Source organism: Perkinsus marinus, assembly GCF_000006405.1.
Source record: "Perkinsus marinus ATCC 50983 genomic scaffold scf_1104296928266, whole genome shotgun sequence".
Taxonomy (NCBI): domain Eukaryota; phylum Perkinsozoa; order Perkinsida; family Perkinsidae; genus Perkinsus; species Perkinsus marinus.
In genome coordinates, this window is record NW_003216874.1 from 76894 (window position 1) to 90200 (window position 13307).

The 13307-nt window shown below is 49.6% G+C and overlaps 3 protein-coding genes and 3 non-coding genes across 6 annotated transcripts; all 6 read left to right on the top strand.

Moving 5' to 3' along the window:
• The first annotated feature begins 984 nt into the window (after positions 1-984).
• Positions 985-1056, top strand: Pmar_PMAR015188. Its single transcript has one exon. It is a non-coding gene; the product is annotated as a tRNA-Arg (tRNA).
• A 561-nt stretch (positions 1057-1617) lies between these two features.
• On the top strand, positions 1618-4863 carry Pmar_PMAR015189 (hypothetical protein; the record flags this gene model as incomplete). Its single annotated transcript, XM_002788356.1, has 14 exons — positions 1618-1765; positions 2046-2196; positions 2309-2421; positions 3004-3086; positions 3135-3207; positions 3262-3332; positions 3538-3664; positions 3898-3982; positions 4052-4171; positions 4229-4319; positions 4372-4419; positions 4472-4511; positions 4561-4678; positions 4788-4863. The coding sequence occupies 14 exons, from the start codon at positions 1618-1620 to the stop codon at positions 4861-4863; spliced, it is 1344 nt and encodes a 447-aa protein (XP_002788402.1).
• A 638-nt stretch (positions 4864-5501) lies between these two features.
• Positions 5502-5573, top strand: Pmar_PMAR015190. The gene has a single exon. It is a non-coding gene; the product is annotated as a tRNA-Arg (tRNA).
• Positions 5574-6608: 1035 nt separating this feature from the next.
• On the top strand, positions 6609-8006 carry Pmar_PMAR015191 (hypothetical protein; the record flags this gene model as incomplete). Its single annotated transcript, XM_002788357.1, has 1 exon — positions 6609-8006. The coding sequence occupies one exon, from the start codon at positions 6609-6611 to the stop codon at positions 8004-8006; it is 1398 nt and encodes a 465-aa protein (XP_002788403.1).
• A 331-nt stretch (positions 8007-8337) lies between these two features.
• On the top strand, positions 8338-9377 carry Pmar_PMAR015192 (hypothetical protein; the record flags this gene model as incomplete). Its single annotated transcript, XM_002788358.1, has 2 exons — positions 8338-9010; positions 9256-9377. 2 exons carry the CDS (start codon positions 8338-8340, stop codon positions 9375-9377), a joined length of 795 nt encoding a protein of 264 aa, XP_002788404.1.
• Positions 9378-13207: 3830 nt separating this feature from the next.
• On the top strand, positions 13208-13279 carry Pmar_PMAR015193. Its single transcript has one exon. It is a non-coding gene; the product is annotated as a tRNA-Arg (tRNA).
• Positions 13280-13307: the final 28 nt, after the last annotated feature.

Genomic DNA, 13307 nt, shown 5'->3' on the forward strand with positions numbered 1-13307 from the left:
GTCCGTATGACGTATTTGGGGTAGAGATTGGTCGAAGAGAGATGTGTTCTCAAATATCTTAGGTTGGCGCGCGTAAGATTCGGAATAGGACCGTTCATCGTCGTCAATTTCTATGACTTTATTCACTCCCCTCGGTAGTAGCGGAGCGGAGCATATACTGCAACAAGAGGCACTTTCGCCTTGTGCGTGCGTGCAGAATTATTATGGCTGAACTACGAAGGGTAGGAGGCTATCAGATAGATAAAAGGACTCCTCTGCCGAGGTTTGCGGAAAACTCGATTATGCGAACAGCTCGAAGAGATATGTACGCAAACCCTTTAATGACGGAAAAATGTCCTACGCCGGGATCGAACCGGGCTGGACCTATGTCGAGTTCGTTGATAGAATCAATAGACGTGAACTAAGTGAGCTCCGCCCCTTCGTCACGAATTCGGGTAGAAACGTACAGAAACCAACCAGAATAATTTTCCCAAAATTTTAATATTTTCACTAACACATGTAGTTGACCATGTGCGTATTTTCCTGCCCCCCCAGTGCTGTTCACTTTGTACAGGTTCGGAAGATACGCTCATCAAGGTGTGGCAACTGCCATCTATATCCAACGACGAGGGAGGGCGGGGCGCTGGTGCGTTGAGGAAATGCAAGATTGAGCAAGATTGCAAGATTTGATTTAGTGTTAGGTGGTTCTTTGGAAGGCCCTCTGTGTTTGAGAGGAGGCACTTCGGGCGTATTGTCGATGGCATTTCGGGGGGAGGACCGGACGTTGATCGCGGGAAGAGCTGATGGAGTGGTAGGGATAATATGAATTCTGTGTTAAGCAACCCATTGTCTCGTTGGTTTACTTTGTATTTATGATTAGCAATATGAAATTACTCTAAGGTGGTTGATGTAGATCTAAACTGCCGACGGTCTATTCTGGGAGTTGCAGTGTATATCATGCATAGTATTAGCAGTAGCGCATGTTGATGATTTATGGTTCCCATCGACTTCGTGGCGCAATGGAAGCGCGTCGGTTTTCGGAGCCGAAGGTTGCGGGTTCAAGTCCCGCCGGGATTATTTTACGCTTCAACATTTCCTCTGTGGAAAAATGTCTGAAAATCTGAAGTCGAATTAATGCGAGTAAATCAGATCTTCTTTACTTTTCATTTTGGTAGGTATCAATGTATCGTCTACCACCCCGAGAGATGGAGTTGTCTCCCCTTTCACCGCGACGCGAAATCGCAGCGGTCGTGAAATCGGAGGAAGTATGCCGACACGAGGATGCGGTCTGGTCTGTGCGGCTTGGGAAACCGGATGATGGGTAAGTGATTTTTTCTCTAGCGGAGCGGATTTTTTTTTGTATTTTGTAGTCTCCTGGCAACTGGGAGTAGCGATGGGACGGCGTGTGTGTGGAAAATTGCAGGGCCGAATTCGGGTGGCTATGAGGCGTATCTTTGCATATCTTGAGGTTGACCGTGGTTTAGATGGAGTAGAAGATACGCCGTTCCTGCAGCTATTGGCGCAGCGGTTCAAATTGGTGGAGGAAGGGAAGACTATTGTACCGAGTGCATTGTGCTGGTAGTAGGAAATAGCTATATTGAAATCGATCACGTGATCGATTTGAGGTATCCATGTGATATGTCTAGCAAGTTGGTGATTGGATACACCGACGGTAGTGTTGCATGTGTCGACGTCCACAGTGGGAAGTTCATCAACCGCACAGCCGGGACGGAGTCGGGCGCTTCTATCACGACTTTGGAGGGGCAGGGAGGGGCGGCGAAATGTGGTAGGTTTAGCGGAGCGAAGCCATTTTTGTATGGAGAAAATCGGCGAAGCGAAGTGATTTTTTGTCGTATATTTTTTATTGCATTAGAATATTTATATTTTAGGAAGGTTTCTGTGTTGGAAAGGCGGCGGAGCGAAGCGATTTTTTTTGTATAGTTTTCATTACATTAAAATTTATATACATAAAAATACATTCCTTGTTTTCTATTTATTTATATGTTTTAAAGTCTGTGTTTGAATAGTAGCGGAGCGAAGCGATTTTTGTTGTTGTTTTTTGTCAGTGTTCGCTGGGTTTTCTGACGGCAGTATGAAAGCGATTGATGTTGATGCCAATGTGGTAGCGGGTGGAGGTAAGGAAGGCCTGACGGCTATGACGGGGTTAGCTGCGGAGAAGTGGGAGGTCACTAGCAGTTCGGTAGACGGCTTTGTGAGGTAGTAGTAGTAGGGGCGATGAAGTGCAGTGGTGCAGAAATATATGTTGGGTTGTTCAGAATTAGTGCTAGAAATGTACACAATTTTTCCTGCTGCTGCTGGTTGTTGTCAGGTTTTGGGATATGCGTCGATTGTTGAGGTCTACTAGTGAGAGTTTGAGTATGGAATCAATGGGGGAGAATAAAGATATGTTGGTGGTCCCGCGGCAGAGCATCCGACTGCGTAGTAGTAATGGGGGAGGTGGCGGGTTCGATCCCGGCATGCGTCCAATCTTAGCGTATCTTTAATCTTCCAGGTGAGTATAGTTCCCCATCCTCGAACTCAGCCCTTTTGTCACTTCACCGAATATCTAATTTCGTAGCGGTCGGTGGAAACGACGGTCGTGTAGATTTGCTCACTCCCAAGATATGAACACAGTAAGATTAAATCTTGCACACTCTTGCATTTCCTCAACGCGCAGTTGATTTCAGATGTTTGAATTTTGTGGCGCGTGACGGTTGCAGGTGGTATCATTTGTATGTGGGTAAAACAGTTTCATGGCTGGTGGTGGGTGTTTAATTGGTTGCCTTGGGAAATCTTGCAATCTTGCGTTTCCTCAACGCGAAATCGGCTGAATTTTGTGGCGCGTGACGGTTGCCGACCCTCAGCAGGTTTGGTAGTCTTGCATTTCCTCAACAGCTATTACTTTTCTTTTATGTTAAAACGGCTCGTCGCGATATGTGTGACGACTGTGGTGGGATTGCGGTTAAAAGGCAGGAAAAAATATTTTTTTCCGGGAAAATTTTGGGAAAATTTTGGAATTTTTAGATTTTGAGGAGGCGGAGGTTGGTGGAGTCTGTCCGGAAACGGTCGGACATGTGGACGCGAGCAGTCGGTTGGGAATTGACTCGGTAATTTTGTGGCGCGTGACGGAATTTCAGCATGGGAGTATCTTTTAGATTCTTTCCTGTGCGCAGTACACTCGAGAGCATGTACAAGGGAATTATGAATTTGTTAGTTATAATAGAGGAAGTAAAAATGCAGGGTGTCGGGATCGAACCGGGGACCTCTCGGATGGCGGTTTAGATACTACCTGTATGTGGAGCAACTCTTGCGAGTGCGTTGCACTGGGGGAGTGCCCTTCTGGTGACCCTGAGGTGAGGGGAAAACGCTGGGGAAATTATTCCGTTTTCGGAGTTTTTAGCGCGATCTTTAATCATCGGAAATGGGTAATTTCTCGATGACGATTATAGGGAATAACTTCGTGGAGTGTGATTGCTACTTCATAAAATTCTGTGGCGCGTGACTGTTATTGGAAATAGTTTTGTGGCGCGTGACGATTTTCGCCACATCACGTATTAGGGTGGTTGGAAGAGTGCACTAATAGTGCGTCTATTGGACACCGACTTAGCCGACAAGCCGGTCCGTTACGAAAGGAAGCCTCACATAGCCGGAGGGGATCCGGTCTCGACAGAGGACTCTGGAATAGGTAGCCGCTGGGCAGCGGAAAACTTTCGGGAAAATTCCCAATTTTTCTGGAATTTTCTAAAGACACGTGTGCGGTTTGAACCCTGGACCTCCCGTATGTTAGAATTGGTACCGCAGCAGAGCATCTTACCCGATACGGTCATCTGGAAGCTTCCTAAATACAAGAATAGTGGAGTGCGATCACGTAGGCGACGTTCATACCATCTCTCTGCCGAATCTTGAATGATGATTTAGAGTACGCCGCGCTCGCCCCGGTGATCGATGGAGATGTTAGGATGGTTGGATCTCCAGGGCTCACAGCGAAGAGTGAAGGCGGACAGTAGGATTTGGACCTATTTCGTATCTTATATGAGTGGACCTATTTTGTATCTTGTGTGGTCAACCTCAGGATGCTGATGTCGAATGACGCGACCAACTTGATAGATGTGGCTACCGATTGCTCTCACGGCAATGTGATCGAATTCCTGCAGAATTTTAAGGAATCTTGTTCGATGCGGGCGATTGTGAGGTGAGGAAATTTTCCAGTTTTTCCGGAAATTTTACCGGAAATTTCATGTTTTTGCAGATTTGCCCGAATGGCTACTGTCGCGTTCGGCATTACCATTATTCTATTATCTTGGTTGGCCTTCGGCTGTACGTCGGGATACAGAAGGAAGGTAGGAAAGAGATGCCGTAATCGATCAATCGGGCGAGCGCTTCTGTTGTCAGCTCCGCCGTGATGCTAAGGCGAGTAGAGAAAGATTAGAGGCCTTGCGGGTATTTTCGTCTAGCGGAGCGAAGTAGTTTTTCTTTCATTTTTTTGTTTTAGGCGAATATTCCGACTAAAGTCGAAGCAGGAAAAGCGGCGTGTGAGTGTTAGTACTGTATTTTTGTGGCGCGTGACGGATTTTGACTCAGCTCCTCAGCAGAGTGATGATGGTGTTGGCGGCGGTGATGATGGTGGCGGTGGATCGGTGGAAGAATCTTCGGAGGGCTCCTCTTCTGAATATGATTATAGTGATGAGGAGGATTACAGGTGAGTATCTTGAGGTCCCCTGTGGAAGATACGGTTTATGTCCACCGTGTTTGTTTTGCTGTGTTTTAATGGGGATATCGGGTTCGATTCCCAGCGGTTCCATTTTTAGTGATTATTCCAGTGAGGAGGACAGCGAAGAAGAGGGAGAGTCGGAAGAAGAGGAGGGAGGCTCCGGCGAGGGGTGAATTACGAGCTATGAGCACTTCATGATGATGATATCTTTTAGGAGTTCGAATGCCGCGTCTTCGGAAGAAGCCGAATAATGTATTTTGTGGCATGACGAAATAAAAGTTGTAGATTTGTGTTGTTGCGTTGTGTAGTTTCGGGCGACCATTATTCGACGAAAATTTTTCGGTTGAGGTTGAACTTGTGGGTAACCGGAGACGACTTCGAATACCAAAACCCGTATCCTTCATGAGAGATGCTCTTGAAAGGCTGAGGTAAGGTCTGTGATACTCGAGCGGAGAATCTTCCGACGAAGGTTCAAGGAAACGTATAATTAGTTCGTATGTGATGTGCGATGGGACTGCGCGCATTTCTCGGAAATGGTTTTTGATGGTTGCAGAGATACTTCTGTTGTGTGTAGAAAGAGTAACGATCGTCTCGTTTGGTTTCTCATCGATTACTTAGCGCAGTGGTAACGTATCTGGTCGCGGAACTGGAGGTTGCGGGCTCTACTCTCGCCGGATTATTTCACATTTCTTCAGAATATAGTTCTATGTTCTTGTCTGACGCGTCTCTCTCATCCATACATCATGTCGTGTGCGTTCCCGTCATGGAAATTGTCAACAGTAGCGTGAGCTCATAATATGTGATTCTCATCGATCTCGTGGCGCAATGGAAGCGCGTCGGTTTCCGGAGCCGAAGGTTGCGGGTTCAAGTCCCGCCGGGGCTATGTTTCGGTTACCTTCCTTGCGTTCCAGCTCCCGGTTCTATTCCTCCGCATTCGAGAATCCATTGGATGATATCGTCGTCCGACTACGATACACAATACATTCTCAACACCAGACCAATATCAGATTTCGTAGAGTTTTATACGGTACGACTACCTCGATATATCAATCACTAGAAGTGCCCTCAGTTAATATGAATTCGTCCAAATAAATACCATACTCGTCACCTCTCACCTTCTTACAATAGGTAAATAATTGGCGCTACGGCGTAGACCATTGTTGGAGATCTTCGGCTAGCAGTATGTACTTCCATCGGTCGAACATCATCGGAGGGCCTCATAGAGAGGTGCATCGCCTTTCCCAATGATTGCGTTCTTCTGGACCGAACCGCACTGTGGAGGGTCCTCAGATTTTGATGGTATTCTGCGGTTACCACAGGGATGTATTTCACATTTGTTGGTATTCCCGAACATCGCTGTGATTGCCGTTAGGCACACACAGTGTGGGGAGATATGCACATGGGCAACTGCATGACTGGCCGACGATACGAAATCTTTGAGAAACCCGCATTGGTTTCTGTACATTCTACTCGAATTCGTATACAGACTCCTATAATCAGTAAGGAAGCTCTTAAATTCAGTTGAGAAAAGCGAACATATATTCCAACACTGGGCACACGTTCTCAATTCCCGATTGATTCAGACGTGTTCTGTATTACGAGTCGTAATTTACGACTGAGGAATCCAACGTCAGATCAAGTGTTCAGAGTTTCCGATGGGAAGTCAATACTGATGATTGACTCGATCTGGAATGTGGTTGGACGGGATCGAAGACTGAATGCCCATAAAGGCGTGCATGGAGAAGCATGGGAACATGCTTAAGAGTTCAAGTGACAAGAGACTCGACGGTGTGTGAGTTAGGTCAAGATGCCAAGATGACAATTTGGTGATGATTCAACTCCTACGATTACTGAGCAGTGATACTGACAGTGTCATGCAGTCGTTCTCTGGGTACGATCCCCACTTTTTTTTATATCTATGTCGGCCCCGAGTTCCCCGCCCTCCCTGTTATCTCGTCTAGAGGTGTCCAAAATAGGGATAGATGAGCTGCGGTTGAAAACGGAGGTGAACGACGACATCTGGGGAGAGATCTGCGTGAAGCTCGGCGGCAAGAGAGACTCTATAAAATTTGTGTCCGACTTGGCCTTCGTGAGTGCGAAAGATGTGGTGAAAACAATGGATACCATTGGCGACGCCGTCCAAAAAGGTCGAATCGGTTTGCTGTATGATCTTTGTCGCGAGCAGTGTGGTCTGGCTCTAGCCATGAAAACCACCAGCCCGGCGGTAGGCTCCACAAGCTCGAATGCTGACCAGGGTGCACATTGCTCAAGCACAACCGGGCAAGGGGTCAAGCGTCTGAAGTTGAGCTCCTACGTTGACAGTAGTGATGACGGAACATTCACCCTCCTACCAGTGCAGGATTTCAGCGGACGGCTCACCCGATTCAAGGAGCTGTATGGCGAAGTTCCGGTTGACCAGACTCCTACGAGAGAACAGCTCTCAGCTCTCCAATCTCGTCTCGCGGAGGGCGATACGCCATATACTGACTTCTGCATATGGACCCCAGGTCAGAGGAAGAGACTGCGTGAAGAGAAGGTCCGTCGCTGGACAATCGATGACGGTTTTCTGACGAAGGTGCCGTCAATTAAGACACCCTCCCTCTCCCAATGGCGGGAGAGCTTTGTTATCTTTAGACATGCTATGGTTATTTTGGACCAGGGGAGCTTCGCTGACTTTGAGCGCTATAAGTTTGTGATAGAGAGTCTCGCTGACACCTTCAAGGATCACTGGAGTGTGATCTACCATGCGGACGAGCTTATGCGCAGCTCTCACGTTGCGGTGTATAAGGAGAAGAACAAAGGCATCTCCTGGGGTGCATGTTTCGTCAAGGCGGCCGACGACTCCGCCTTCTGGAGACTTCACGTCGATCATGCAGTAATGCGATTACATTTTGCGAGTCCGAGTGGCCCCTCGAAGAGATTGGATGGGAGCTCTACTCCGAGACAAAGGCCAGCAAAGGACGTAGGCCAGCAATTTTGCTTCGCATATCAAGATGGGAGACATTCTGGCGATAAGTGCAAGACGGTCGCCTCCATCTATGTCAAGGCTGTCGGTCTCAACATGACCTCCCTCGGGGACGCAACCGCTGCCCCAGGATTAATGCTTCGAAAGCAGTGGTTAGGCCAAAATCAGAAGTTCGGGTACAAAAGGATTCGCCTTCTCCAGCGCCTCCGAGAAGAGCCTGAAACTCGACTGCCAGTCCTGTTCTGTCTGCGTCTACTGCACTACCAAGATCTACGGCTATCGAGAGTGGTTTTCTATTTCATTGTACGGATGACGCTCCAGCGGCAAACAAATTTCATCTGCCGGCGCTGACTAGTAACAATGAGTTCACCACAATTCCTGAGACGGCCAGCGGCCTTCGTCGGGCGTATGATGCCACTAAGTACCTGCCAGAGGGACGCATACGGATGCAGCAGCTGCGCAAGGAGTTCGAGTCTATCATTGATCGTAATATCGATACAGTCGAGAGGGCTCTGGGGAAGGGGGGCATATTTTGTGAGTTCCCTGAGAGCATAGTTGAGGAGGCTCGCGATGCAATCATTCGACTAGGTGGCGGATCTGTCTCTGCTAAAGACATTGTGAACCCTAATACCCCGCTCAGCGGGGCCCGCTGAGGCCTGGGCTGTGGAAAGCTCTAACCGATATGTCGGGCGATTGGGATACATCCCTCAGCGGGTGGCTAATCGAAGGCGCTCCTATTGGTGTCTCGGCCGAGATACGGCCTGGTGGCTGGTTTTCGACGTCAACCGTGGCAACGACGGATCTGCCGGTGACGGCTATTGGTGACGAATCAAGAGAATGGCTAGGATGGTTTATTGGGTCTGCCGACGGAGCCTACGTCAATTACTCTTCGGCTGAGTCCGATCCAGCCAACACCTGGGCCCTACTAGACGAGGAGAGGAAGGCAGGCTTCTGCACGTTCTACGACTCCTTCGACGACCTAGCCGTGGCTGTTGGCAGCAGGGATGTGATAGTCACTAAGATTGCGCTGGCAACAAAACCTAACACAGACCCCCCCAAATATCGATTGATCTGTGATGCCAAGGCCAACAGCCTGAATGAGGTGGTACACTGTCGTGAAAAGATTGTTCTCCCAAGAGTCTCCGACGTTGTGCAGAATATCCACGAGCTCATGGAACCAGCAAGAGGAGCCAGCGACACTGCCCGCGATTGCTGGTCCGAAATCGAGTTCTTGGCCGCTGACTTTCAGAACGCCTTCAAGCTCATCCCAGTCCAGAGTATGGAGCAGCGAATTCAAGTATGCTACTTCCAGGGGCGTTGGATCCTCTTTCATGTTCTCATGTTCGGTGTCCGAAGTAGTCCCCTGGTATGGTGCCGTTTCTCGAGCTGTGCATGTAGATGGGCACAGCTCCTCTATACCCCTTCCGAGGGCAGGATTAGCTGCTTCGTGGACGATCCCCATATTACGGTTCGTGGTCGGTCATCTCGGATCAGAACGAGGCTCATCGCTCTCCCGATTCTGCTATGGATGGCTATAGGATTCCCCTTCAGCTTCCACAAATTTCAGCGTGGCTCCGCCGTGACTTGGATTGGATCTCAGTTTGCCGTGGCGAACGGGAGTCTCCGCGTATCTATTCCCTTGGAGAAGCTGGAGGCTATGGCGAAGATTACTTCTCAAATTCTGGGATTCAGGAGAGTGGTCAGTTCAAAGCTGCTCCGTAGACTGTGTGGAAAGCTATGCTGGTCCGGCGGGGTAATCCCATGGGTTCATGCCCTCTTGGCACCCATGTGGAAGGCCCTAGGGGGGAAAAGCGAGGAAAGCTCACAGTGGATCCTCATTGCCGGTATTCGCCGTTCGTTACTCTGGTTCAATACTATGTTGACCGCGGCCACAACAGCTGCCGGGTCGCATCGTTCTCGTCTATTCGGGAGGGAATTTGTCCCTAAGCGCCGATGTGTATCCATGGTTATCACCGTCGATGCGTCGCCGTGGGGTTTAGGTGGCTATTTATCTCTCAGCGACCGCTTTGGACTTGATCGGATCATCGCCTTCTTCTCGGATAGTATCTCAGAGCTAGACACAACGAGATTCCAGGCCAAGGTCGGCGACCATAGATTCCAGAGTCTGTGGGAGGCTCTGGCCTTACTAGTGGCCGTCAGGCTATGGCGAAGATGGTTACCACCGGCCGCCTACTTTCGGTACCGCAGTGACTCCCGCTCAGCGATTGGTGCAGCGCTGAAGTTACGGTCGAGGTCCCCTAATATGAACATGGTAATGGCGGAACTTGCTTGGGAGTGTGCGTGCGATATGAGAGTTCTGGAGATGTCATACTCACACATTTCGGGTGACAAAAATGGACTGGCGGATTATCTGAGCCGTCTTCCCAAGCCCGGCTGAGCTCCTCTCCTCTCCACGTCCTGCTGAGCTGAGCTCGGTGATCGAGAGTGTATGTCCTCCTCGTGATGCAAGGTTCTGGAAGTTGGATGTCCACCCCTGTGTAGAGCGGGTGTCTTAGTCTGCGTGTTTCGGGTATATGGATGCCATCCATTGGATGGTCTACCTGCACGGAGCGCTGTACCTCCATTCCTTGTGCCATCCTCTATTCTTTTTTTTGCCCCCTCTCTTGGTCGTTCGTCTCATCGGAGTTCGATGGTTAGACGTCTAGTCGTTGCGGTGTACTACGGGTTGTAGTCAGCAGCCATCATTGGATGCTCGGGATGAGCGTGAATAACTTTTTCCCTCATTTCAAGGCGGGTGGCCTTGCGTGAAACGAGTGTTACCTAACGGGAGTGGCGGGTGGCCCTCCCTCGGATGGGTCAACGCTGTTGAGTGATACAGCCGATCGGCGGGTTGCCAAGGCTTCGCCTAGTGTAGCATTCTGTGCTACGGCGCGTTAACCACAGTGCGAGCAGGACCGCCTCCACTGATGTGGGCCTGTCGGGGCCGTTTGGGCGTGAGCAGGTCAGTTACGGCGTTTACTCCTGCGGTGGCTCATGTCTTAGTCCCTCAGTAGGGTTGCTTCTCCTATCTCCTCATGCTCTTCCCATCCCAGATGCGCAAGCGAGGTTCGTGGAAGCGAGCCCATTACCTTTCGGAGCCGGCTAACGTGAGTGAGCTAGAGCGGGCCGTTTCTACTATGCGCAAAGCAATGCTAGCCGAGAGTACTAAGGCCACATACCGATCTAGACTAAAGTTGTGGGAGGAGATGAGCGGGAAGATGGGCTTTGAGCCGTTTCCTCTAGATGAGAAGAAAATGGAAAGAATAACAGCAGCGTTGCGGGAGGCCAACTACAGATCGGCGGCTGACTATTTGTCGACGGCTATCGCCTTTAACGAGTTATTGGGTTATAAACTATCGAGTTGTCAGCGCGCATATGCGCGGAGGATTAAGACCACCTGCGAGCGCCATATTGGAGGGCCAAAGCAGGCCGAGCCATTGACTCTAGGGGTGCTGATGAGTTTATGCAAATCGGCCTCCGGTTTCTTCGCCAAGCAGCGAGCAGCGAGCTACGTCCTGGGGTCATGGTTTCTTCTGCGCGGAGACGAGCTCCTGAGTCTGAAAGTGAGCCATGTGTCGATCGGACAAAGGAATACTAGCGTGTCTATCATAATCGAAGGCTCGAAGACAGACCAGCGGTTATGTGGTGAGAAGAGGCAGCTAGGTGCTATCTGTACCCAGGAGGGGGATGACGTTGGGTTGATATGTCCCGTACGTGCCGCGGCATACCTACTCCAGTCAAGAAATCAACAAGGGGCCGCACCAGACCATCTACTGTGTACAAATAGTAAGAGCTGCAGGTGGACTCAGAAGGAGTTTCGAAGGCTATTGAAGGAGGACCTGGCAAAAGCCGGGATACAAGGATGGATAGGTTACTCTCTACATAGCATGAGAGCCGGCGGGTGCCAGTGGCTACTCAGGGCGGGAATCGAGCGGAACAAAGTGAAGAAGTTTGGTCGATGGCGCAGTGATTGTATCAATCGGTACGCCCGGAGGCCTACATAGCCGATAGTCTGGGGTATTCTGCGACTGTGGTGGAATCACAGGGAGCCGAACCCGCTAAGTCGTCGGGAGCCGCAGGGACGGGCGGAGATGTGATCGGACGACGAGAGCACCAGACGGACACGCCGGGTATATCGAATGCGAAAAAGGATTGGATAGTTGAGTCTATGCAAGGCGATGTCCACCCTTGGCTGAGCTAACCGGGTTGGTGGTTTGGGCAGGTATTATTGAACTACTCGGTTAGATCTCTCTCTGTACGTCACTACTTTGGCTACTTTCTGAGGTCTGTAGGTTACTCATCGTAGTTCAATGTTCCGGTTTGCAGCCAAAGGTGGGTGAGTCGAGTTACCGACTCAAGGGTGGGAAAGTCTGAGTAGTGTATGGGAGAGTCGCAGCTAACTTGAAGACGATGGGAGCAAAATATCAGTAGCCGCTAAGCTGCCAACTGAAGTACACAAAGCAACTTGAGCGACATTGAAATACTCATTATTAAATGGGGGAATTCGATGATTACATTCGCCATTACGGAGAGATCGTTGCTTCCATGGGACCATCCGCATCATCCTGTACATGGGATACGGGTGATAGCATTCGAACATGCTCATACCGTCGGTACATCGGATGATTCCGAAATTCCAGCGGTGGAATATTATCGGATCATCAAGTGAGAGATGCTTGCCATCCTTAGAAATCGTCGCCACTATCTTATAATTTCCTGGACGATGTAGAAAGTAGCTGCCACCACAGCATTCCATCGCCAGTGAGTCCAGCTCAATGGTGTTACTCATGAGGTGGCATTTCAGTTCCTGAGATTCCACCAGCTTATCTGTTCTCATACTGAACAGCATCGGATTGGAGTCCAATCCGAGTCCAATCATTGGACATCCTCACCACGTCGATCCGGACAGAAATTCTGTCACGGAATAACACTTTTATACGTTGCTACAGAACTTGTGAGATCCGAAAGTCTCGACCTCGAAGTTCTGTCGAAAGTTTCACCGGAACTTGCAACTTTAAATGCTTCGCTCCGCATAAGTAGCAGCGAGGTAACGGGATTCCCTCGTCTGCCGCAGAGGGTCAACTCGATGCTCTGGGCCAGAGACTCTGGCTGAAGTTCCTCGCTTGACTACTCATGCCTCCCAAACCAACTTAAACCGGATGCGAGTGGGAGGGTTCAGGGAAGTTCCCATTAACTTAATGGTAACTGGATGTTAATCGATCCAACACTTCCCAACCACAATACAAACCATTCGCTCGTTTGTTGACCTAGCCCAATAAATTGACCTTCGTTCATGCACTATGCGCAGTTCTGTAGGTCTAGTCGTTGCACATGTAGAATCTGAAAACACCACAGCCGCCATGTGGCGCTGTAGTAATTTTTCGCTACATAAAGGCCGTCACCAACTAAAATCATATCGGTTAGTAGTCGCTGCATGAAGCCAAGAGGGGGATCCCGAGCGACCTCGCCTCTACTATCCATATGTTGTCGTCTTCGTTCCCGTCATGGAGATTGTGAACAGTAGCGTGAGGTCCTAATAAAGCTTTTTCGTCGATCTCGTGGCGCAATGGAAGCGCGTCGGTTTCCGGAGCCGAAGGTTGCGGGTTCAAGTCCCGCCGGGATTAAGTTTGGCTTTTATCTTCATCACGTACA